At 44.0% G+C, this 24,049-nt stretch overlaps 1 protein-coding gene across 1 annotated transcript in view; it reads left to right on the top strand.

Moving 5' to 3' along the window:
- The window catches only part of PIWIL2 (piwi like RNA-mediated gene silencing 2), a 93,638-nt gene that overhangs the window by 39,856 nt on the left and 29,733 nt on the right, over nt 1–24,049 (top strand). The window contains exons 14-19 of the mRNA XM_062199017.1: nt 5,286–5,399; nt 6,369–6,557; nt 8,478–8,579; nt 9,070–9,186; nt 10,255–10,343; nt 11,193–11,298. Coding sequence (XP_062055001.1) covers nt 5,286–5,399; nt 6,369–6,557; nt 8,478–8,579; nt 9,070–9,186; nt 10,255–10,343; nt 11,193–11,298 — 717 coding nt within the window. The remainder of the gene's footprint in view (nt 1–5,285; nt 5,400–6,368; nt 6,558–8,477; nt 8,580–9,069; nt 9,187–10,254; nt 10,344–11,192; nt 11,299–24,049) is intronic.

The raw sequence follows: 24,049 nt of genomic DNA, 5'->3' as shown, positions 1-24,049 counted from the left end.
GTAAGGAGCTCAAGAAACTCAACAATGAAAAAATCAAGTTAAAAAATGGGGAAAGACTTGAACTGACATTTTTCAAAAGAGGAAATCTGAATGGCCGACAGACACGTGAAAAAATGCTCAAGATCATTAGCTATCAGGGAAATGCAAATCAAACCACAATGAGGTTTCAGTTAGAATGTCTTTCTACAGAATTCAACAAATAACAAATGCTGGCAAAGAGGTGCGGATAAAGGTACCCTAATCCGCTGTTGGTGGGAATGTAAACTGGTACAGCCACTGTGGAAGATAGTATGGAGATAAACCTCAGACATCTGAGAGACCTACCACATGACCAGCCACCCCACTCCTGGGAATTTACCCAAGGGAAATGAAATCAGCCTAATAAAGAGTTGTTTGCACCTCCATGTTGATTGCAGCACAATTCACAATAGCTAGGAGATGGGGTTAACCCAAATGTCCATCAGTTGAAGACTGGGTAAAGAAATTATGGTGTATGTACACCATGGAAAACTACACAGTGGCAAAAAAAAAATCCTGTCATTTCCAACAAAATGGATGCAACTAGAAAACATTTAGAAGTGAAATGAGCCAGTCCTAAAAGGACAAACACCATGTGTTCTCCCTGATCTGTGACAACAAATACAGTGCCTAAAAGGTAATCTCTGGGAGTAAAATTGATACTTTGAGATGCAGTGACTTTGAACAGCCCTTGTCTTGACTGTTGAACAGTTTTGTTGTTGTTTCATACTATTTGTTGGATTCTTTACTTAGTGTAGAGTTAATATTATATGTATAAAGTTAATTGAAAATAGATCTTAGTAGGAAGTAAGAATGCTGGGAGTGTGGGTGGGAGGGAGGGTGGGTTGGAAGAATCACTGTATTCCTAAATTTGTATATATGAAAAGCATGAAGTTTGTATACTTTATACAAGGTTTTTAGGTTAAAAAAATTAAAGTTAATAATAAAGTAAGGGTAGTAGTTGAATTAAAATAATTGTAATATTTCAGTATATTATCTGATATACAGCAAGTGTGTTTGATAAATTTTTGCTATTTCCCCTTTTCTTTTGAGGTTATACCAAAATAATTAACTCTTTCCTTATTGTGTAGTCCTCTTGCACTCTGTACTGACTCTTTGTTTCTATCTTTTTTTTCTTCATTCAAAAAATAATACATAGTATGGTAGACACTGTGTTGCAACAGGTTAGGTTGCTGCCTGCAGGCCATATCCAAGTACCTGAGATTAGATCCCACCTCTACTTCATAATGCACACCCTGGGAGGCAGTTAGTTGGTGATGGCTCAAGTATTTGGGTCCCTGCCACCCACATGGGAGACCTGGGTGGAGCTCCTAGTTCCTGGCTTCATTCTGGCCCTGCTCTGACTGTTGCAGGCATTTGGGAATGTGAATCAGCAGGTGGGAGATCTCTCTCTTGCTCCTTCTCTTTCTTTTCTCTCAACCTTTCAAATAAATAATCTTTAAAGAGTAAATGTTAAAAAATAGTTCTAACATTGCAGTCAATAAGGAAAATGTGGAGACATTGGAAAATGTACAGAAGAAAATACAGTACTGATGTATTAAATAATAAATAAAAATGATAAAACCCAATGATGCTATTATTTGTTGAACTCAGTGTAGAGTACATCTGATGTGTATAAAGTTAATTGAAAGTAGATCTTAGTAAAAAGTATGGATGGGAAGAGGAGAGGGAGGAAGAAGGTTAAGAGAGTGGGTAGGAGGGTGGGTATGGTGGGAGGAATCACTGTTCCTAAAGTTGTATTTATTAAGTGCATCAAAGTTAGCATACCTTAAATAAGTTTTCTGGGAAAAAAATTTTTAAAAATTAATATGAACACAGAAAGACCCAATGATGCTATCTCAGAAAAATTTATTTTAAGCACATATAAAAAATATTTTCATTGTATTTACTTCCTCTAAAATTATTTTCTCTGAGAATAACTTTTTTGTAAAATTATGATTATACTGCTTGTTTGCATCTTGTTTTTGAAGATTTATTTATATAGTTGAGAAACAGAATGACAGTGGGAGGTCTTCCATCTACTCAGTCACTCCTCAAATGCCCACAACAGCAGGACTAGGCTAGGCTCCATTCAGCAACTCCATTCTGGTCTCCCATGTAGGTGGCAGGGGCCCCACTACCTGTGGGCCATCACCTGCTGCCTCCCAGGTGCAGCAGTAGGGAGCTGCATTGGAAATACAGAATAGCCAGGTTTCTGTGTGACAGTGCCCTTCCTTGTGTCTTCCTTTTTAATTTAGTATAACACCTTGGCTAAGTTTTCATATTATTTAATATTATTCCAACATGCAGAAAAAATAAGCCAAAGAAAAAAGTCTACCTGTGTTGCTTCTACATCAGGATTGCCACTGTTAACATTTCGGAAAATACCCGTCAGTCTCTCATGTGTGAGCATGCACGTGGTATGTAGTCAAAGGTTTTCTTATTGATACACTCTGAATGGTTTTCCATGTTAATATTCTTCTAAAGATTGTTAATGACTGCCTTATGGATTTAAGCAACAATTCCCTATCCTTTTACATGCAAAATGAGTTTAGTGTTTTTCTATTATAAATAGTGGGGTAGTGAACATATTTGTAACTAAATCTTTGCATATGTTATTACTTATTTTCTGAGGTCACTTTTATGAGACTAAAATCATTAAGGGACTTGTACTTTAGTGCTATTATTTTATACTGCCAGTTGCCCCCTAGAAGTTACTTTTAAGAATGTGAGTATGGTTCTTACACCCTTGTTAATATATTTTTCTATTTGTAGACTAATTAAGAAATAATTAAATTTTTTATTGTAGATAAAGTGTTACATTAAGTGAGAAAAACAAACGGGCTGATGTGGCTCAGGCGGACTAAGCTCTGGTGATGCTGGCATTCCATCTTGGAGTGCTGACTGAATCCTGGCTGCTCTGCTTCCCACCCACCGCCATTGCGTTGCTTTCCCGTGCACTTGGGAAAGCGGTGGATGATGACCCAAGTACTCGGGCTCCTGCTGCCACATTGGAGACCAGATGGAGTTCCTGGCTCCTGGCTTCAGTCTGCCACAGCCCTGGCTATTGGCAGCCATTTTAGGAGTGAACCAGCAGATAGAGATCTCTCTGTGTCTCTTTGTGCCTTTCCATATCTCCCTCCCTCTCTGTCTCTCCGCTTTTCAAGTAAATAAATAAATCATAAAAACAGACAGTAGAGGTAAGAACGAGTCAAAGTTCTCCGTAATTACACTTCCTGTAGAGATAATTACTGGTAAATTTGGGCTCATTCAGTTTTTATGATCTGTGCATTACTGTTTATTTTTGTAAGAACAGGATTGTATTATGTGCAGTTAAAAAGTGGATTTAGTGATCACAGAGTAAACCATATATTCATGTATCAGCTTATTTCCTGTTTTTGGACATTTAGATCTGATATATTTTCCCTGTTTTAATTTGTTCTTTCGTGATATGTTTTTCTTTCTCTCTTTTTTTTTTTTCCTGTGTAAAGTAAAATATTAGTCTGTGGTTGGCCTTATTAAAAAATCCTGCCTTGAATTTTCTGCTTTTAGTTTTTCCCTTAAATAGATGTTTTTCACCTAAAATACTTTTCAGGGGCAAGGAGGGGTTTGTCCTAGCAATCAGGATGCTGACTGGGACACCCACTTGTCATATCAGGGTGCCTGGTTGTAGCCGGGGCTTCACTCCACTCCAGCTTCCTGGTACTGCACAGCCTGGGAGGCAGGAGGTGATAGCTTATGTGTTTGAGTTCCTGCCACCCGTGGAGGAGCTCCGGGACTGAGTTCCTGGCTCCTGACTTTGACCTGGCCCAGCGCCAACTGTTGCAGGCGTTTGAGAATGAGCCAATGAATGAGACTTCACTCTTTTCTCTCTCTCACATGTCTGTCTGTTTCTCACATAATTTTTTTAATGTATTGAAAAAAAAAAACTTTGGAGGGATTGGTGCTGTGGCATAGTGGGTTAAGAAATTTGGCATCTGAAACCCACAATTTTAAAGAAGCAGAACTTTGGGGGCCAGTGTTGTGGCATAGTAGGTAAAGTGCCACCTGCTACACCGTCATCCCATTCTGGTGCTGGTTCCAGTCCCAGCTGTTCCACTTTTGATCCAGCTTCCTGCTAATGCTCCTGGGAAAGCAGTGGAGGATGGCCCAAGAATTTGGGTCCCTGCATGCATGTTGGAGACCCAGAAGAAGCTCCTGGCTCTGGTCTGACCCAGCTCTGGTCATTGCAGCCATTTGGGGAATGAACCAGCGGATAGATCGATCTATCGATCTCTCTCTCTCTCTCTCTGCAGTTCTGCCTTTCAAATAAAGGTGATAAAAAAATCTTAATCTTTTTGGAGCCAACATTTGATACAGCAGTTAAGATGCCACTTGTGTAAATAAAATCTTACCCAAAAAATGAGGCTAGCCTTGTGGTGTAGTGGGCTAAGCCTCCGCCTGCAGTGCAGGCATCCTATATGGGTGCCGCTTAAGTGTCCTGGCTACTCCGCTTCCAGGCCTGCTCTCTGCTATGGCCTGGAAAAGCAGCAGCAGATGGCCCAAGTGCTGGGGCCCCTGCACCTGTGTGGGAGACCCTGAAGAAACTGCTGGCTCTGGCCTCAGATCGGTGCAGCTCCAGCCATTGTGGCCAGTCGGGGAGTGAACCACAGATGGAGATCTCTTCCCCCACACACACACCCTTTCAAATAAATAAAATCTTAAAGATGCCACTTGTGATGCACACCTCCTCTATCAGAATGCTGAGTTCTGCTTCTGATCAGCTTCCTGCTAATGCTCACCCTGGGAGGAAGTAGGTGGTGGTTCAAGTAGTTGGATCTCTGCCACCCATATAGGAGACCTGGGTTGAGTTCTGGGCTTCTGGCTTTGGCCTGCCCCAGCCCTGGCAGTGGTGGGCATTTGGGGAATGACCCAGCCCAGCAGGTGGAACATACCTGTCTGGCTTTCAAACACGGTAGGAATAAGTAAGTGAAAATTAGAAAAGTTGTCAAAGGTTATTTTTCTGCACTCCGTGGTTCTAAGGAGACAATGTTTTTGAGTCCTTTCTTGTACATGCTGGAAGCTTCAATAAAGAAAGCGGTGCCTCTAGGATCTCACCTGGGTATGTCCAGATTTTCACTGGAGTGGACTCTACTGCTAGGGGTTTCTTCTTTCTGCTACTCTGAAAAGTTTGAATAGGGACGGGGTCTGTGGTGGAGATTACCAGACCTCACAGAGAACAGAAACAGTGCTTTCAAAATAGCCATTGTTTTATATCTTCTGTTTAGATTGAAGGGCGTGTTCTACCCATGGAAAGAATTAATTTAAGAAATACTTCATTTATCACATCCCAGGATCTAAACTGGATTAAGGAAGTAACCAGAGACCTTTCCATCTTGACTGTAAGTGACTTGGGTAGAGAGAACCAGTGTTCCTACAGATGTGGAAATTAGCGTGTCCTTGTTGAAAGTGCCCAGTTAAACCCCAGTGTGAATTACCACTGAGCAGTGCGGTTGATAAGTGATTAGCGCTAAGCCCTTTGCCTAACTTCAGACAGGAACAGGAAGTAGGTTGCTATGGTAACTCCTAAAATGCCAGCCTGTTACCCATTCTGCCTTTCTCCTTTCTCCCAAGAGTTCCTGGAGGGGGGTTTTATCCAGGAAAGAAGTCAAATTTGATCACAACAGTGCCCCTCCAGGGCAATTAATATATTAGCTGTTTGCATTAAAGAATATATATGTATATAATAATAATAATAATATAGTAATAAAGTGTTTATAATTATTTCTGACTGTTTTTCACAAACCTGGTATCTTTTTAAATTTATATTGAAATACAATAAAAGATACAAGTGTATAGCTTGATGGATTTTCACAAACGTGTATAATAATCAATAACAAGGTTAAGAAACAACTTTCCCAGTCCCAGAGGCTTCCCCCTCCATGCTGCCAGTTGCTTCTTACCCCTCACCACACACACACACACACACACACACAGAATAACCTCTCTCTGACTTCTAATTGCATAGATTGTTTTCAGCTATTTTTGTACTCTACATATTACATGGAGTCGAAGAGTATACTTTTGTGTCTGGCTTCTCCTTTTGCAACCTTGTGTTGGTGATTTTTATCCAGACTGTTGGACGTGATTTCATGTTGGACATCATTTCATTCTCAGTGTCTGTATGCTGGTTCATATTATGCCACAGTTTGCTTAGCACCTGTGTCCCTGTTAATATAAGAGTTGGATAAGGCAGGACTCAAGCAGAGGCAGTGAAGAGTGATTTATTCTTTAGAATGAAATCTCCTGAGTGTAAGTTTAGAATGTCTTAAGTTGAGAAGTATTAAAAATTAGCTTGTGGTTGTTCCTAGATCCCCATGCATTTCTGGGCACTTTTTTACCCAAAGAGAGCAACGGATCAGGCTCGAGAACTGGTTAACATGTTAGAGAAGATAGCCGGCCCCATTGGCATGCGCATGAGCCCTCCTGCTTGGGTTGAACTGAAGGATGACCGAATCGAGACTTACGTCAGAACCATCCAGTCCATGCTGGGAGTAGAGGTAACTAATGACTCTGAGTGAGTATGCAGGATCTCTGCTGTCAGGTGCTTGGGTAGTTGATTATAATTTCTCGGTTATTCATCTGTTATTGATGTCTAAGAACCTCTGTCTCACTCGTGTACACATGAAATACTGCACTGAAAAAGTATTCTTGGTGCCCGTTGGTTACTTTTGCTTCTTTCATTCTATGTTGGCACTCTCTCCCACTCTAGCACTATTTTTCTCACAGAATTGGCTGTGAGAAAAGCTGTCGTAACTTCAGTTCATTATCTGTAGAACATGTTGTACTCAGAAAGCAACTCCTTGGGCCAGGTGCCATCTTGCACGATGCAGTACTGAGCTGTCACAGTGAGGTCTGGCTCAAGAGTCCAGTTGCTTTGGTGATACACTTGGCAGGTGGCCCATCAGTTGGGCCCTACTAACTGACGAGGGCGCTGGGGCTGAGTGGGTCATAGCACTCACAGCTCAGTAGCTGAGGTCTTTCTGTTCTTATCTGTTAGTAAATAAAGTAAGAAGATTATGGAGAGAACAAAGGCAGATGGAAGGTTCTGGGGAGTCACTCGCCCTTGAGTTACAGACGCTGGTGGAGAGAATGGTGCAGGGAGAGCAGTCCTGGAATCTGATTGTGTTCTCCGTGCTCCGGCACTCTGGGTGTTTCATTCATAGCAGCACTGTTGTGTGCTTGCCTTCTCGGGGACTGTTCTGTTTCCAGTTTCCTCCTTACCTCGCAGCCACACTGTGTCACAGCTTCCCTGGGGCCTGGTGGTTGCTACTTTCTGCTCTGCTCTCAGAGGAGTAACTCAGCTTGGTACATCAGCTCATTCTGTTCATAACTACTCATGTTTCCTTTCTGAGCGCTGCAGTCAGCAGTTTTCATGTCGGTGGACATGGTTTCATTCATAATGTCTGCCAGACTTCTCATATTGGTCTTGCTGTCTGTCTGCCACCTTCAGGGCATTCTGGTTTTAATATACATTCTGAGAGATCACAAACGCCGATGTCCTCATCAGACAGAAGAGGAACGTCAGTGGGTGGAGCGGGCCTGTAGGGGTTACTGCAGTGAACTAACGAGGGTAATCCTGTGACCGGAGATGGAAACCCAGCCCTGTCAAGTCTGGATTTGCATATGTGCACATCAGTGTATGCTTACATGTGGATTTAAACAAATAAATTTATTATCTTGGTAGGGCCTGAAACAAACACGCCTGTTTGCTGTGTCCCCCCATTGGCTCCCAGCGCACAGCGTGGCCACATGACAGTGATGTAATCCTGGGACATGTGTCCTCTGAGAAGTCTGACCTAACTCCAGTCTTGAGTTGGAGCCGTCGCTCCTGCTGCTCATTCACGGCGTTTTCCAGCACAGAGGGCTGGCAGCTTGCTGAGCGCTGCTTCTCAGACTCCAGAAGGCGCTGTGTTTGGGTCCTGAGCAGTGAGAGATGAGGATGCTGGGTGACGGAGGCTGCTAGCAGTGGTATCACTCCCTCCTGACTAGGGTGAGGACTACACACTGAGGGACTTGGCAGGAGCTTCCCTCCTGCCCTGGGCTCGGAGCCGTCCGCAGAGTGTTGCATCCCATTTTTTCTCAGTTGTGTGGAAGGAATCTAACAAGTTGCCTAGTTAGAGTGCTAACAGCTCTGGAGAGAACTGAAAGCAGTAAGTAATGTAAGCCTTGCACACTTCGAAGCCTCCTCCTTTTCCAGACATCTCAAATCTACTAGCAATCACAGCCAGCTCTGGGTAGTCAGCGCAGTACATTAGCTATCAGCACAGAGCAGCCCTGAGCCAAACAAGCGCTACTTCACACTGAAGGACCTTTTCCTGGTTCAGTGTTCCCCGTCGCCTAGACAACCCCTGACTGGATTCCCATGGGGTCCCCGGGAGTCCCCAGGCCTGACTTGGCTTGTGCTGTGCTTCACGCAGGGGAAGATCCAGATGGTTGTGTGCATCATCATGGGCACCCGTGATGACCTCTACGGGGCCATCAAGAAGCTGTGCTGTGTGCAGTCCCCCGTGCCCTCACAGGTGAGTGCGACTGGGGCAGGAGGAACTGAAGTAGCTGGGAGAATCAGGCTGTGGTGAGCCTTCTGGCAAGAGGTTCAGCTGATTAGAGGAGCCTGGAAAGTAGCAGCTAGCTCCTGATGAGTGCTGCCCTCGTGCTCCCCAGGACCGACCTGCTTGTGGAGAGGCTGAGTCACCGGGTGGCTTCACGGGCTGCGTTCTGAGAGCAGACAGTTTGTTCTGAGAGGGGAAAGCTGTTTTTCCTATGGGACTTACAATTCCGCTATGCACGTACCCTTTTGAAAGTTGTTATTTGTCAGCTGGCTGCTTGTTTGGGTTTGTGTTGTGTGTGTGTGCACAGGCTGGAAGCCCTAGAATTAGACTTGGTGACTTAAAAGCTATCTGCTAACTTGCCTTTCTAAGAAGTGTGGTGTTTGCTTTAGACTTGTCTGCCTTCTCTGTGAGGTTGCTCATGCCCTGCTTTTCCTCATGCCTTTTGGTCCCTTCACTGTAGGTCATCAATGTCCGGACCATCGGCCAGCCCACCAGGCTTCGGAGTGTGGCCCAGAAAATTTTACTTCAGATTAACTGTAAATTGGGTGGTGAGCTGTGGGGAGTGGATATTCCTCTGGTGAGTGATGTTGGGATACATCTTTTTTTATATATAAAGATTTAATCATTTATTTGAAAGTTGGAGTTATACAGAGAGAGGAGAGGCAGAGAGAGAGAGAGGTCTTCCATCTGATGGTTCACTCCTCAGTTGGCCGCAACAGCCAGAGCTGCACCAATCTGAAGCCAGGAGCCAGGAGCTTCTTCCAGGTCTCCTACGTGGGTGCAGGGGCCCAAGGACTTGGGCCATCTTCTACTGCTTTCCCAGGCCATAGCAGATAGCTGGATTGGAAGTGGAGCAGCCGGGACTAGAACCGGCGCTCATATGGGATGCCGGCGCCTCAGGCCAGGGCATTAACCCGCTGTGCCACAGCGCCAGCCCCTGGGATGCGTCCTGATTCAACTCAGTTCCCCAGAGAGTTCTGCCTGGCTGTTTCCTGGTCTTCCTCATCTGGTCACCCTTCCTTCTGTTCATCAGCGCTTACCCAGAAGTCTGGGTGGCTCCCTGCCTGTGTGTGATCCACGCCCAGGAACTAAAGTATTTCTACATTTTTAAATGCTGAAAAAAAAAATTAAAATAAGACTAATGGCTCATGACACATAAAAATTACGTGAAGCAAAGTTTTTAGTGTATTTCAGTGTCCTTAAACAGAGTTTCTTTGGAACACAGCCACCCTCATTTCTGTGCTGTCTGTGCTGCTGGGTGGAAGAGTACCTGGAGACCTGAAGGCCCACACGGCCCACCAGGCACTGTGCAGGAGACGTTAGCTGATCCCCGGGCAGAACTGCGACGGTTTATTGTGTTTAACAGTTGTCAGATTGGGTCTGCCACCTGTGACGCAGGCATCCCGTATGGGCTCCAGTTCAACTCCCAGCTGTTCTGCCTGTCCTTTCTCTCTGTAATTCTGCCTTTCAAGTAAAAAAATAAGCCTTAAAAAACTGTCAGATTGATTGCGGTCTGTCTTTTCCTTTTCAGAACTTACGTTATATGTGAACAGTAGGGAGAGTTTGCTTTGGGCTGTGGACAGTTATTAAGGGTGGGGCGATGGAGTTGGGTTTGGAGGTGGCCTTTGTCTTGTCTCACCCCCAGAAACAGCTGATGGTGATTGGCATGGACGTCTACCACGACCCCAGCAGGGGCATGCGCTCCGTGGTGGGCTTCGTTGCGAGCATCAATCTGTAAGTGTTGCTCACAGTTCCGTTTAAAGTGTCTGTAGTGTGGTGTAAGGAGCTCTGGATCCCTCGTGCCTCTCTTGTAATGACTCTTGGTTACCAGACTGTCACGGGTGTAAGTTTGTTCCCAGCTGCCGTGCTGCCTCTTTCAAGGAGGGCGGCTGTCCCTTAGAGTTGGCTTTTCCCCCCCCAGAAATGAGATTTTCTCTTGTTTTCTCTGATTATAAAAATAAAATATGCTCATTCCAAGTACCTGTGGAGATTTGGAAAGTGCAACTTCTTTATGGTCCACCTTTTGTTAACCATCACCAAAAGGTTAATGCACGTGTGCTTCAGCTTCTCTGTGCATATGTTAACACGTTTACTGGTATGTGTTATATATGCACTGTACAGATCATGTGTGTGTTTCTTATTTACACAAATGGAATATTACTGTACATACTGTTCCCCAGCTCGTTTTATTCAGTTAAGTGATGATATGTTGGACGTTTTCTTGTCGATACAAATAAATCTCAATCAGTTCTTTTTTAACTGCTGCATAGAACTGATTTTAGCTATGTCACTAACTCATCCTGTGTTGGTGGCTATCTGAGGTAGGTAGTTAAATTTAAAGTTTTTCTATGGGATGCAGTTTTGTAGCTAATATTTGCAGTCATATGTGCATTGTTGCATTCTAGAACATGGCTTAAATACACATAGCCCCCATCACTGCATGTTTCTCTTGTAACATGAATGTGTTTATTGGCTGTCTGTTGGTGGACTGACTCACAGAGAAGCCTGTGTGTGCTGACTCCCAGACACAGGCCCCCTGTGACTGCTTGTTCATCTTTGTCTCTCTCCACTCACCTGCCCCAGCACCCTCACAAAGTGGTACTCGCGAGTGGTATTCCAGATGCCGCATCAGGAGATTGTGGACAGCCTGAAGCTGTGCCTGGTGGGCTCCTTAAAAAAGTTCTATGAGGTGAGAACGGAAGTCGTGTAGTCGCTGGGTCTTACAGAAAGGCCTGTCTGGGTGAACACTTCAGCAGGAAGTCGGATGCAGTGAGCGGGATCCTGAGTCAGAGGTCAGTGTCTTCAGTGTCGTTGCTGACCCGCAGCTCAAAGATGCGGCCTTCAGCCGTCTGCTTGTCCACAGCAGCTCAAAGAACTAAATGCTTTGCCTTGGTTTGGTAAGTAATTCTTATTTCCCAAGTTGTCAGCGGGGTGCCTGCAGCCACAATCTTCATACCCTTATCAGGGAAGTTGGGGTAGGTTTCAGCAATTAAAGAAGCTATGCATTTACTCAGCTTTTTATGACTGTCATTAGGCGCTGGCTCTTTTCATTTTAGTTCAAGACAAATGCCTCCCTGTCAGTCACCCCCTAGAACTCCAAGGAATGTGAACCTTGGAGAATTGCTGTCATTAATCTGATACTGGGTCGAACAGTGAGCATGCAAAGCATGGGTTTTTGTCTTGGCCAGCACATCAAAGGAAGCTCTGATAAGTGGGTTTCGTTCTCAGGGTCAGGGTCAGCCCTTTGCATAGAGACCAAACAGCAAGAAATCTATAGTTTGGTATCATTGAGTCAGTCTCTAGAATCCACCTGCTCTTTTTATGCTTTATTTCTCACAGTGTTCTGCAAACAGTTTGATGCTGTGTGGGTGTTACAGAGTATGTAAAAAGAAAAAAAATCCACGTTTGTGTGCAAGAGGGTCCGTGCGATATGCTGCCTTGTCTCCGAGTTCTGCCGGGTCTTCCCGTTTCTTCTCGTTTTCTTTTGGGTCCTGTTTGTGGTCTGGGACCCAGCTTTGAGATGACCTCCATGAAACCCCATTTTCCATCCCTAGCTAGAATTGTTGCTTTATACTCCTCTCCCCGGCCCAGGGGTGTGTACTGTGAGTAGTTACTGTTTCCTGCCAGGGTTGTTATTTGTGTTCTTATTTGTTTCTCCTACTGAGTTGTAATTTAGTTGAGCACTGGTTGGTTATTGATGACTCTGTACCACCTCAACCTAAAACTTAGTGGTGTACACTGAGGTGGGGTGATGTTCATGGTCAGGAATTTGGGCAGTGCGGAGTGGGCTCCAGCTCTTTCCACACGGACTGTTTGGGCCTCCTTACACTATGGTGGCTGGGTTCAAACAGGAGGAGTCGGTGAGATGGAGAGAGCCAAGTGAAGTCATGTTGCTTTTTATGCCATTGCCATCAAAGTGCTACAGTGTTACTCTTGCATTGTGCTTGTTGAGCTATACCTAGGTTGAAGGAGAGGGAATAGACTCCACTTGCAAGTTGATGGGCGGCAAGGATCTAGAAGAACATGAGCACCTGGAGATGTCGTGGCTGCTTTCCGAGGGCGCGCTCTGCCGCAGCACAGGCACTGGCTTGGTTACTTTTCCGTTCTCTCCAACGCCGCGCACACAGCTGCTTCTTGGGGACGTTCCTCTTGGTGTATTACGTGGAATTTCTAGCGCCACATATCTGTCCTAAGTGTAATAACAGTTTGTTTTGCTTTTTTTAGCTTAGCTATGAACTTAAATAATATTTATTAAGCTCCATTGAGCCAAGTCAAAGAGAAAATATATTTATTCTAAGTCTAGAATAACACTAGTCATCCAAGTGTTTTCTGGATCAACAAGTTTCATTTGATTCAAACCCTTATTGTTATCCTCATCTTGTACCTGCTTTTGCTACTTTACCAACTGTTCTGCCCTTAGCAGAACAAATCTTCATATTTAAATTGTTTTCATCATGTTTCTTCCAGAACTTCTCTCATTCCATTGTGGTCCAAAAGCATATTATATGCCCTTGTGTACGATTCTGACTCCTCTGGGTTGCCTGCTTTATCTGATGTTCCCACACCTCCAAATAGTTCTTGTTTTACATGTTTTCATTTCTTTTTTTTTTTTTTTATTTGTCAGAGTAGACAGAGACAGAGAGAAAGGTCTTCCTTCCGTTGGTTCACTCCCAAATGGCTGCAACAGCTGGAGCTATGCCAATCTGAAGCCAGGAGCTTCTTTCTGGTCTCCCACGCGGGTGCAGGGACCCAAGCACTTGGGCCATCCTCCACTGCTTTCCCAGGCCATAGCAGAGAGCTGGATTGGAAGAGGAGCAACCAGGACTAGAATCTGGTGCCTATTTGGGATGTTGGTGCCACAGGCAGAGGATTAACCAAACGAGCCACAGCACCGGCCCTTTCATCTCCATTTACGTCATTGATTGCTAGTCTGGGTGCATCTTCTCCATTCTGCATCTTTGATTTGTCCACTCGATTCATGTTTAATAATAAAATGCACCTAAATATCTTGTTTTAAATATTTTTTATATGTAGGAGTTACACACACACACACACACACACGTCTTCCATCCACTGGTTCATTCCCCAGCTGGCTACAGTGGGCAGGGCTGGGCCAGGCCAAAGCCAGGAATCAGGAGTCAGGAATTCTTCCATGTCTCCCATGTGGGTTGCAGGGGTCCAAACGCTGGAGTCACCTTCTGTTGCTTTCTGAGGCACATGAGCAGGGAGCTGGATGGAAGTGGAGCAGCCGGGGCTCAAACCGTCAATGGGATGCCAGCATTGCAGGCAGTGGCTCTGTTGCACCACAATGCCGGGCCCACACCTCTATCCTTTCCTTAAATAGTTGATTTTTCTAATTTCCCTTTTCTGTGTTGGGATTTTCCTTGGTGGATACACTTCCCTTAAAAGCATCCTATGGGGAGGGAGTGCATTTAGCCCAGCAGTTAAGATACCTACAGACCCAGCCGTAGCTCCTGACTCCTGTTTCCTGCAAATGTGGATCCTGGGAGGCAGTGGTGGTGCTGAAGTAGCTGGGTTCTTGCCACGTGGGAGTGAGAGCTGCACTGAGTTCCTGGCCCATTGTGGTGGGCAGGTGTGACGAGAGCAGTGGGAGCTCTTGTCTCTCTCAAACGAATATGCATATTTTACGCATATATAAAACGTGTATAAGTTACATATATATAGGACAGGTGTTTATCTGGCAGCTAAGATGCAGGTTAGGATGCCACGCTCCCCAGAGCACAGTCCCTGGGGTTCGTATCTAGCTCTGGCTCCTGACTCCAGGTTCCTGCTGGTGCAGACCCTGGGAGGCCGCAGTGCAGACTACCGTGTGAAACCTGAATTGAGTTCCTGACTGCTGGCTCCAGCCTGAGCCAGCCCCAGCTGTTGTGGGCATCTGGGGAACAAACCAGCACGGGGGCGGGGGTGTACTCTCTCTTGCTGTCTCTAAAATTAAACAAAACAAAGCTTCAAGTTGTGATGGCTCTCCTGTCTGAAAGCCAGGCACTTGAATTTTCAGATGTAGCTTTACCAGTAGCATTTTCCTTTTTGGCGCACGGTCCATATTCATTCATTCCATAACTGTTTAGTAAATGATTATTAGGCCCTGGACACTGTTCTAGACACTGGAGAAACAGTGATGGACAGAACAGGTGAGGCCACGCTTTCCCACAGCTTCCGTTCTACTGGGGCTGATTGTTTTTGGTTTATGTAGTTGTCCGTATGTTATATAATGATGTGTGTTATGTACATTTAAAAATAATTATGGGCTGGCGCCACAGCTCACTAGGCTAATCCTCCACCTGCAGTGCCGGCACCCTGGGTTCTAGTCCTGGTTGGGGCGCCGGATTCTGTCCCGGTTGCTCCTCTTCCAGTTCAGCTCTCTGCTGTGGCCCAGGAAGGCAGTGGAGGATGGCCCAAGTGCTTGGGCCCTGCACCCGCATGGGAGACCAGGAGGAAGCACCAGGCTCCTGGCTTCGGATCGGCGCAGTGCGCCAGCTGTAGTGGCCACTTGTGGGGTGAACCAACGGAAAAGGAAGACCATCCTCTCTGTCTCTCTCTCTCTCTCACTGTCTAAATCTGCCTGTCAAAAAATAAATAAAAATAATAAAAATAATTATGTATAATTATTTTTAAATATTTGTTTTCATCTTATTTGAAAGGCAGAGTGGCAGAGAAGAGACAGAGATCCCCACATTCCCAACACAGTCAGGACTTGGACACACTGAAGCCCGGAGCCTGCACTCCAGCGGGGTCTCCCAATGGGTGGCAGGGACCCAAGGACTTGGGCCGTCTGCTGCCGGCCAGGCTGTGCTGTAGCAGAAAGCTCTATCAGCAGATCAGCTGGTTCTCACACTAGCACTTCCATATGGGATCCAGGCGTCCTAAGCAACAACTTAATTGCCATGCCAAATGCCTGCCCCCAGGTGTAGATTTTGAATTGTTGTTTGGTACACTTCAAAAGGGAGATAGTGGAGCTGGTGCTGCGGCGCAGTGGGTTAAAGCCCTGGCCTGCAGCGCCGGTTCTAGTCTGGTTCGTGTCCTAGCTGCTCCTCTTCCAATCCAGCTCTCTGCTATGGCCTGGGAAAGCAGTAGAGGATGGCCCAATTCCTTGGGCCCCTGCACCCACGTGGGAGACCTGGAAGAAGCTCCTGGCTCCTGGCTTTGGATCTGTGCAGCTCCAGCCGTTGTGGACATCTGGGGAGTGAACCAGCGGAAGGAAGACCTCTCTCTCTCTCTCTCTCTCTCTCTCTCTCTACCTCTCTCTGTAACTCTGTCTTTCAAATAAATAAAAATAAATCTTAAAAAAAGGTGATATGGTAAAAGAAGTGGCTAGGTAGTTGCTCTAGGTTGGGTTGTCATGGAGGGCCTGTTTTCTGAGTGACAAGGAAGAGCCAGCTGTGTGAAGGGAGGCACACAGGCAAGAGGCATGGCTGGCACTTCAGTGGCGTAAGCTTGGTGGTGTGGTGTGTTCAGGGACTGAACAAGTTCAAGGCACTGCTAGGGCAAGAAGTGGTCAGATTATGTTTTTGTCTCTCAGTTGGGATTTTACTGTTCATTTTGAGTTTAGGCAAAAGCAGGTAGCTTGGGTTGGGAGTGATGGGAAGAAAATGCTGCTCTTGGGGTGCAAGTGCCAGTACTTGCGGACCGTGCAAATGTCAGTGGGAGAAGAGTGCATGAGGCATGAGGAGTAATTTCTAAATGTTTGGCTTGAACTCGGTTACTAGTGCCATTCTCTTAGAAAATAGAAAAACTGAGAAAAAGTCAAGAGTTTGTTTTATTTTGTTAGGTTTGCTGGGTTTGGCCTCTCTCTAGAGCTGCGAGGTAGGGTAGTATGGGGTTCTGGGAAGAGCCATCTGCGTTTAGGTACAGCTGCATCACCCAGACAGAAAATTAGATGAAGAAAAGGCGGCCCAAGACCTGGGCACTTAAATACTCCTAATTAGTAGCTGAAGACTAAGGAGAAAGAAAACCCAGGAGAGGGCGTCACAGAAGCCGGTAGAAGAAAACATTGTAAAAGGAAAGGTGACAACTCTTACAGGTACTTCCGGTGAGTGGTAAGATCAGAACAGACGAGTAACTATTGGATTGTCAACGTGGAGGGAGGTGGTGGGGGTGGGACCCTGATTGCAATGGGGGACAAGAAATTACAAGAGGAGAATTAGAGATGGCAACTCAGGCTTTTTTATTCTGTGGAAAACACTTTTCTCTTTTCATCAGAATTGTGTGTGTGTATGTGAGAGAGAGGGAGGGAGGGGGAGAGAGCGAGAGAGAGAGATGGTACAGAGGGAAAAAAAAAACCCAAAACGGATCACCCTGACACCAGATGTGTATGGCTTTTCAGCACATACCACACACACAGTAGGAATTCTACGGAGTTCTGTCCTCTAATTCAATTCAGTTTTGACACTGCCTACCAGAGATAGCATCAGACCCCACGGTTCAAGGACTCGGTTCCCAAGTCTATCTGTGCTTCTGATAAACCTGCTGTGAATCAGGGTTTCCGCAGTCCCCTCCTGGGGGTTGATTGATTTGCTTGAATGGCCCACAGAACGTGGGGAAACGTTTGCTGGTTTATTACAAAGGACGTCACAAAGGCTACAGATGCATAGGGCGATTTATGGGGGGAGGGTCATGTAGCTTCCCTGTCTTCTCTAGGAACTTCCACCTGTTCAGTTACTGAGACGCTCTGGACCCTTTCCTTTTGGATTTTTTTTTTAACTTTTATTTAATGAATATAAATTTCCAGTGTACAGCTTATGGATTACAATGGCTTCCCCTCCCCCATAACTTCCCTCCCACCCGCAACCCTCCCCTCTCCCGCTCCCTCTCCCCTTCCATTTGCATCAAGATTCATTTTCAATTCTCTTTATATACAGAAGATCAATTTAGTATAAAGATTTCAACAGTTTGCACCCACATAGAAACACAAAGTGAAACATACTGTTTGAGTACTAGTTATAGCATTAAATCACAATGTACAGCACATTAAGGACAGAGATCCCACATGAGGAGCAACTGCACAGTGGCTCCTGTTGTTGACCCAACAAATTGACACTCTAGTTTATGGCGCCAGTAACCATCCTAGGCTGTCGTCATGAGTTGCCAAGGCTATGGAAGCCTTCCAAGTTTGCCGACTCTGATCATATTTAGACAAGGTCATAAAAGACAGAGTGAGGATAGTAACCAATGATCCTAAGAGTGGCATTTACCAGGTTTGAACAATTATACAGCATTAAGTGGGGAAGAGGACCATCAGTACACACAGGTTGGGAGTAGAGCCATTGGTGGTAGAGTAGAGGTTATGATTACAAAGGAATGAGGCCCAAGTGCACTAGACAGGGCCTAGAACAAAGGACAGAGTCATTATTAGAGGAGCTAAGAAAGGTGCTGTCTAAGCTACAATTAAGTTTTCTGATTGAGAGGCAAATAGAACCTGATAGAAGGGGCTTGATAATAATCTGGTGGGCTTTAGGCCTTGTAAATTCAGAGGCCCAGACCTATCTATCTCTTCACATGGGGTATATCCTAAGGGAGGTGTGAACCTCCTAGGGGAAGGCACTCTGTTGACTTTCATTACTTGGCTGGCCTGGGAGGAGAGCTGGCCAGGTAAAGGCAGGTGGCATCTCTAACAAGAAATTTACAGTTCTGCCTGCAATGTTGCTGACCCTACTTGGCCATCCCCTCAGCTGCAGTGGTCACTTTGGAAGTTGGGCTGAGTGAAGGGCTTTTCAGCTTAGAGCCAATAAGATCTGTGGCTCTGACCTGGGCATCCTTCGACTCCAGGGCAGGTCCATTTCCAGTGATCCAACTCTTGGCAGAGCTGCCAGGGCTCTTCACAAGCTGACTTCTGCTGAAGCCCAGGCTTACCACATTGAAAGCCACTGCAGTGGACTGGCCTGTTGGGTCTCCTTGAGGGCAGATCACTGTACAGATCAGCCATTCATAGGCCTGCCACCCGTTGCTTCTGATGCCGAGCTTTCTTTTCCTCCTGGTTTGTGTTAAAGCAGACCAGAGGATGCCAGTCAAGGGAGTGCCCAAGTCCCATCTCTAATCTTCGGTGGCCTGAACTACAAGTCTATAGTCACAGGCATGTTCTGTAGTAGTTTTTCTAAGGTAGACAATGCCCATGAGGAAAATTATATTCTCACTTTAAAACTTTCTTTCCCTTTGGTCTGAAAGGGAGGTTTTTTCTACTTACTGTATACTTCGCTGATGGCGAAGTGAATCTAGCTATGAGATTATTATTTGAGTTCTTGTTTTGGCTATGCTATTGCAGAAAAATGTTAGCCATCTCTTTTATAAGGTCTAAAGATTAAATTGTGTGTCCTACAGATTCCTTCATAATAGAATTAGTTTCCTACCTTGAAGAGAATAAAGAAATGAAAGAACAAGTTGGGCTTAGCATAGAGAAATGAGGGAGCAAGTCCTAGATCGCTTGCTGACAATAGCAATATCACATGAATACTTAGCAAACCGTTTCAACCATTAGATAACAACTTAAGAAAACATTTACCAGAAGGTCCAATGCCTTCTATAAATTTTAAGAATCATGTATTTGAAAACACCTCTTAAATATCTAACATGGTGTAGTTTGTTTAGCCAATAAACTTAAGCACAACCATCTAAAATGTTTTTAGTTTCTTTCTACCAACAAGTCTAAAACATATGATACACAGATTCAGGTCCCACAAATTAAAATGTATCTTTGATTGATTTTAGCAGCTTAAATTTATGGACAATCTTATCTATAAGCCATTTAAAATAAAACTCTTAATAAAATTTCCCCATGTGGACATACAATATGTACACACATATAATATAGCATAATAGACCAATATAGCAATTTAATAATAGCTTTTAAAATCTTTAACTCTTTTTGTAGATTGCCAATTGATTTGAATTGCTTTTTCTTTTTAGTAACCTCAGTTAACCATACTTTCTCTCAGTTGGTACTGTTAATACATTATTGGCTTCATCTGTTTACAGAGCCATCCCAAAGTACTGAATACAATAAAAGTGGCTGGAAGAAGTCCATAGGAACCTATAGGAGGACAGCTAAACACAGAACCAACAACACTTTAGTTTTATGAGCAGCAGATCATATATAACTGTGGATGACAAAAGACTTTAAGTCGCCATGTTTAAAATTATAAACTCATCAACCAACAAGAGGCACTTACTTACTTCACAGTATTTTTGAAAGCACCTGTAGGATTTTACAAGTATTTAACCCTTTAAGCCTCTGGGGCTTTCTCATTAAGATAACTATCATGTCTAGTAACACAAGATCATTAGACTTTTTAATTCTCAAACATTTGTATTAATAGCATTTTCCATTATAGAAACTTAAAGTCTGGTACCACATCACATCTTGACAGTCCTTCTAATATACTCCAAATAGACTGATTAGTTGGTGTCTCTATAAGATGAGAGACATAGGTCCTTCGATTTTTTCAGTTGGGCCCAAACTGGAAAAACCAAAGTCCAGGATTTACTGGAAATTTTAGAGACCAGATTGTTTGAAACTTTGATTTTTTTTTAATGCCTGTCAAGAATGCCAAGAAGGCTCAAAATCCAAAATATCTGGTTGAAATAAGATTTCTTAAAATCATGACATAACATAGACCAAATTTGATCATTGTTACAAGGTGATTATTCAAATTTTTGAAAAAAGCACATATTTAAATAACCCATAGCTCTTAATAAAAATTCAGCTGTTTTTGAACAATTAGAATTTAACAGACATCAAGAGAACATAATAGATTACTTTAACACATTGCTTTAACAGAGCATCAGAGTTTAATTCTATGTCAAAGAGAAATTGAGCTTCCAGTGATCTTTTGCTGTGAGGTTTCCTTCCTTTACCTTCTTTCATATTGGTGACCATGTTTCTGTGTTTCTGTGTGTAACACATCTTTAAGCATCTTTTGCAGGGCAGGATGAGTGGCAACAAATTCTTTCAGTTTCTGTTTGCTATGAAAAGTCTTAATTTCACCTTCATTCACAAATGAGAGCTTTGCAGGATATAGTATTCTGGGCTGGCAGTTTTTCTCTCTTAGTACCTGGGCTATGTCTCGCCATTCCCTTCTAGCTTGTAGGGTTTCTGCTGAGAAGTCTGCTGTGAGTCTAATTGGAGATCCTCTAAGAGTGATCTGACGTTTCTCTCTTGCACCTTTTAGGATCTTTTCTTTATGTTTCACTGTGGTGAGTTTGATTACAACATGTCATGGTGAGGATCTCTTTTGGTCATGTTTATTAGGGGTTCTATAAGCTTCCTGTACTAAGATGCCTCTGTCCTTCTCCAAACCTGGGAAATTTTCTGCTAGTATCTCACTGAAAATGCCTTCTAATCCTTTCTCCCTCTCCATGCCTTCAGGAACTCCTAGAACCCGAATGTTGGGTTTTTTAATAGTATCCTGTAGATTCCCGACAATATTTTTTAGATTTCTAATTTCTTCTTCTTTTCTTTGGTTTGCCTGTTTCCTTTCCTGTTCTCTGTCTTCTAAGTCTGATATTCTCTCTTCTGCTTCGCCCATTCTGTTTTTAAGGCTCTCTAATGTGTTTGTCATTTGATCTATTGAACTCTTCATTTCATTATGATTTCTAGTCACTATCAGGGTTTCTTGTTCCACTAGTTGTTTCATTTCATTTTGATTCCTCCTTAATATTTCATTTTCACGAGAGAGATTTTCTATCTTGTCCATGAAGGATTTCTGTAGTTCAAGAATTTGTTTTTGAGAACTTCTTAATGTTCTTATCAATTTTTTGAGATCCGCTTCTTGCATTTCTTCGATCTCATCATCTTCATAATCTTGAATTGGGGTGTCTTTTTCATTTGGGGGCGTCATAGTTTCTTCCTTGTTCTTGTTAGCTTGGTTTTTGCGTTTGTTGTTTGGCATGTTGGAGATATTTGGTTTCTTCACTGTGGTGTTTTTTCTTGTTACACTATGGCTCTATATTAAGTGGACTGTCTGCTTTCAGTGGAGCCTTAGAGGCTTGAGATGAGTGTGGACTGAGAGCTGTGTTTGGTTCCTCAGGGTTGAGGGTGTGTCAAGGATGACACTCCCAGGTTAGGTGTGGTAAATCTTTCTTTCTTTTTTTGATTTAAAAGGGAAGTAATTCCACACAGCTGAACGTAATTGGAGGTAGTTAGCAGGCAAATGATATACCCACAGGAGCCAGAGATCGGGAGCTCTTCCCCAAGGACCACACAGGGAATCTGTGCTGCCCTCAGTGTGGGCTCCAATTCTCCTGCAGTCTCCCACTGGGTTGCCAAGTTAGATGCTAATCTCCTGTTATTTCACCCCTCCCCACAGAGTCAGGTTTTTCTGCTAGGCTCAGGGCTGGTGCAGACCTGAGGTCGCCCTGCTTATGACGTATGTCCAAAATGGCGCCTGCTCTGTCTTGCTTGCCTTTGAGAGGTGAGCGGAGAGAGAGAAACTTGTGTCCGTATCAGTCACTTTTTTTATTTTTTTTTCTCTCTCTTCTAGTTAGCCTGGTGAACTTTTCCCCACAGAGTTTCAAGCCTCGTTCCCTCTAGCCTCCTCTTTCTGCTTGCCCGCTGGTGTCTCAGGCTATGGAGGTTCGGCTCACCTCGCGTTCCAGCGCTGGTGCGTTGAGTCTGCCGCTGGTGTCCCGAACTTGGGCTCCCACGCTCTCCACGCAGGTCCACTGTGAATCACTAGTTCCGGAAGAGTTTCCTCCCCTACTCTTCCTTGACCCTGCAGTATCTCCATTCATATTAAACTTTCTCTCCCCCCGGACTAAGTGTGCTCCCTGCCTATTCCGCCATCTTGCCGCCTCTCCTCCTTTTGGATTTTTATGGAGGCTTCATCACACAGTCATGATTGATGGAATCATCAGCTGTTGGCGATCAGATCCGACCTATAGCCCCTCCCTGGAGGTTTGGGGATGGAGCTGAAAGTCCGAGCTGTGATCCTGTCACCTTTCTCTTGACTGGCCACCATCCTGAGCCTGCGGGTAAACTCATTAGCATATAAAAAGACACTCATCACAGTGAAGAGTATAAGGATTTTAGGAGTTGTGTGCCAGGAAAAAGGATGAGAATTGGATATATGTGTTTCACAGTATCACAGTATGTGTTCACATATGTGTAGTCTAAGTGTCAGATCGTTTGTTTTAGTGTCCTAGAGTTGCTGTAACAAATATCACAAACTGGGTACCCAAGAGAAATTCAGTCTTCCAGCTCTGAGGCTACAAGTCCAAAATGCAGGAGTCAGCCGGGCCGTGGTCCCTCTGAATGCTCCTTACTTCCTCTGGCTTCGGATTGTGGCCAGCCACTCTTGGCATTCTTTGGTAATGTTCCAGACTCAGCCTTCATGGTTACATAGCAGTGTTTCTCTGTGTCTCTGCATTGTCTCTGTAGCTTTCCTTAGAATGACTCTAGTCATTGGATCTAAGACCAACCTAATCTGGTATTACCTCATCTTAATCTGGTTATATCCACAAAGACTTGGTTCCAGATAAGGACACATTCACAGGTACTGAGGATTAGAATTTGAACATAAGTTTTTGGAGGATTAGTTCAACCCGTAACAATGTCAAAAAAGCATATAAAGAAAAACAGATTCCCAGTCTGTTCCTTCCCACCCCCTTGTTTAGTTTCCAGAGGCAACAACTTTCAGCTTTATTGTAGTTTTCTTCTGGCATACATCTCCATACCCTTAAATTACACATTTTTTGCTCTTTTTATTTGAGACATTAATCTTCCTACTGTGGAAATGAGGATGTAGCTCTCACGGCACTGGCAGTCACCACCCTCGTTCCTTCCCTGGAGTGACCCAGTACGATTGTGTTATAAAATCTAGTTAGATCGCTTTTTAGTGTTCATGGTATTATTACACTTAAATCACATACTATGGTTGCAAATGTTGTACGGTTTTTTGGCTTTTTTTCCTGGAGTTAGTAATTGCCTCACTTTTTCTCTGCCTAGTTTTCTGTCTATTTACCGAGAACTTGAGAACTTTGCTTACAGTGCAGACACACCTAGTAATCCATAAATTCCTTATTATTTTGGAGATCAACTTGCTGGAACTCTTCATTATCCTAGAGCAGTCTGCCCTAACTGCTTACTTTCCATGCTTATATATCGGCTTGAGATTTTCCTTTACCATCTGAGAGCTTTCTTTTGATTCTTTTCTGTGTGGAAATGTCTTTATATTTCTTGGTTTATTTTATTGTTTTTGAATGATTCTTCCAGTAGCTTCTTGAAAAAATTTTACCCAGCCCACATGCTAGGTTGATAGTTTGTATATAGGATTTGGGGTTGTCAGTCATTTCTGCTCAGAATTTTGAAGGCATGGCTTCCCTGTCTTCTGTATTCTAGTGTTGTTAACAGTCTTCAGCTTACTTCTGATGCCTTGATTGTGACTTTTTTTTGTCTCTTTCTGTTTATTCTCAGCATTCTGGAATGGCAT

This window comes from Lepus europaeus, chromosome 8 (genome assembly GCF_033115175.1).
Source record: "Lepus europaeus isolate LE1 chromosome 8, mLepTim1.pri, whole genome shotgun sequence".
NCBI classification, from domain to species: Eukaryota; Metazoa; Chordata; class Mammalia; order Lagomorpha; family Leporidae; genus Lepus; species Lepus europaeus.
This window is presented reverse-complemented; position numbering and strand designations above follow the sequence as displayed.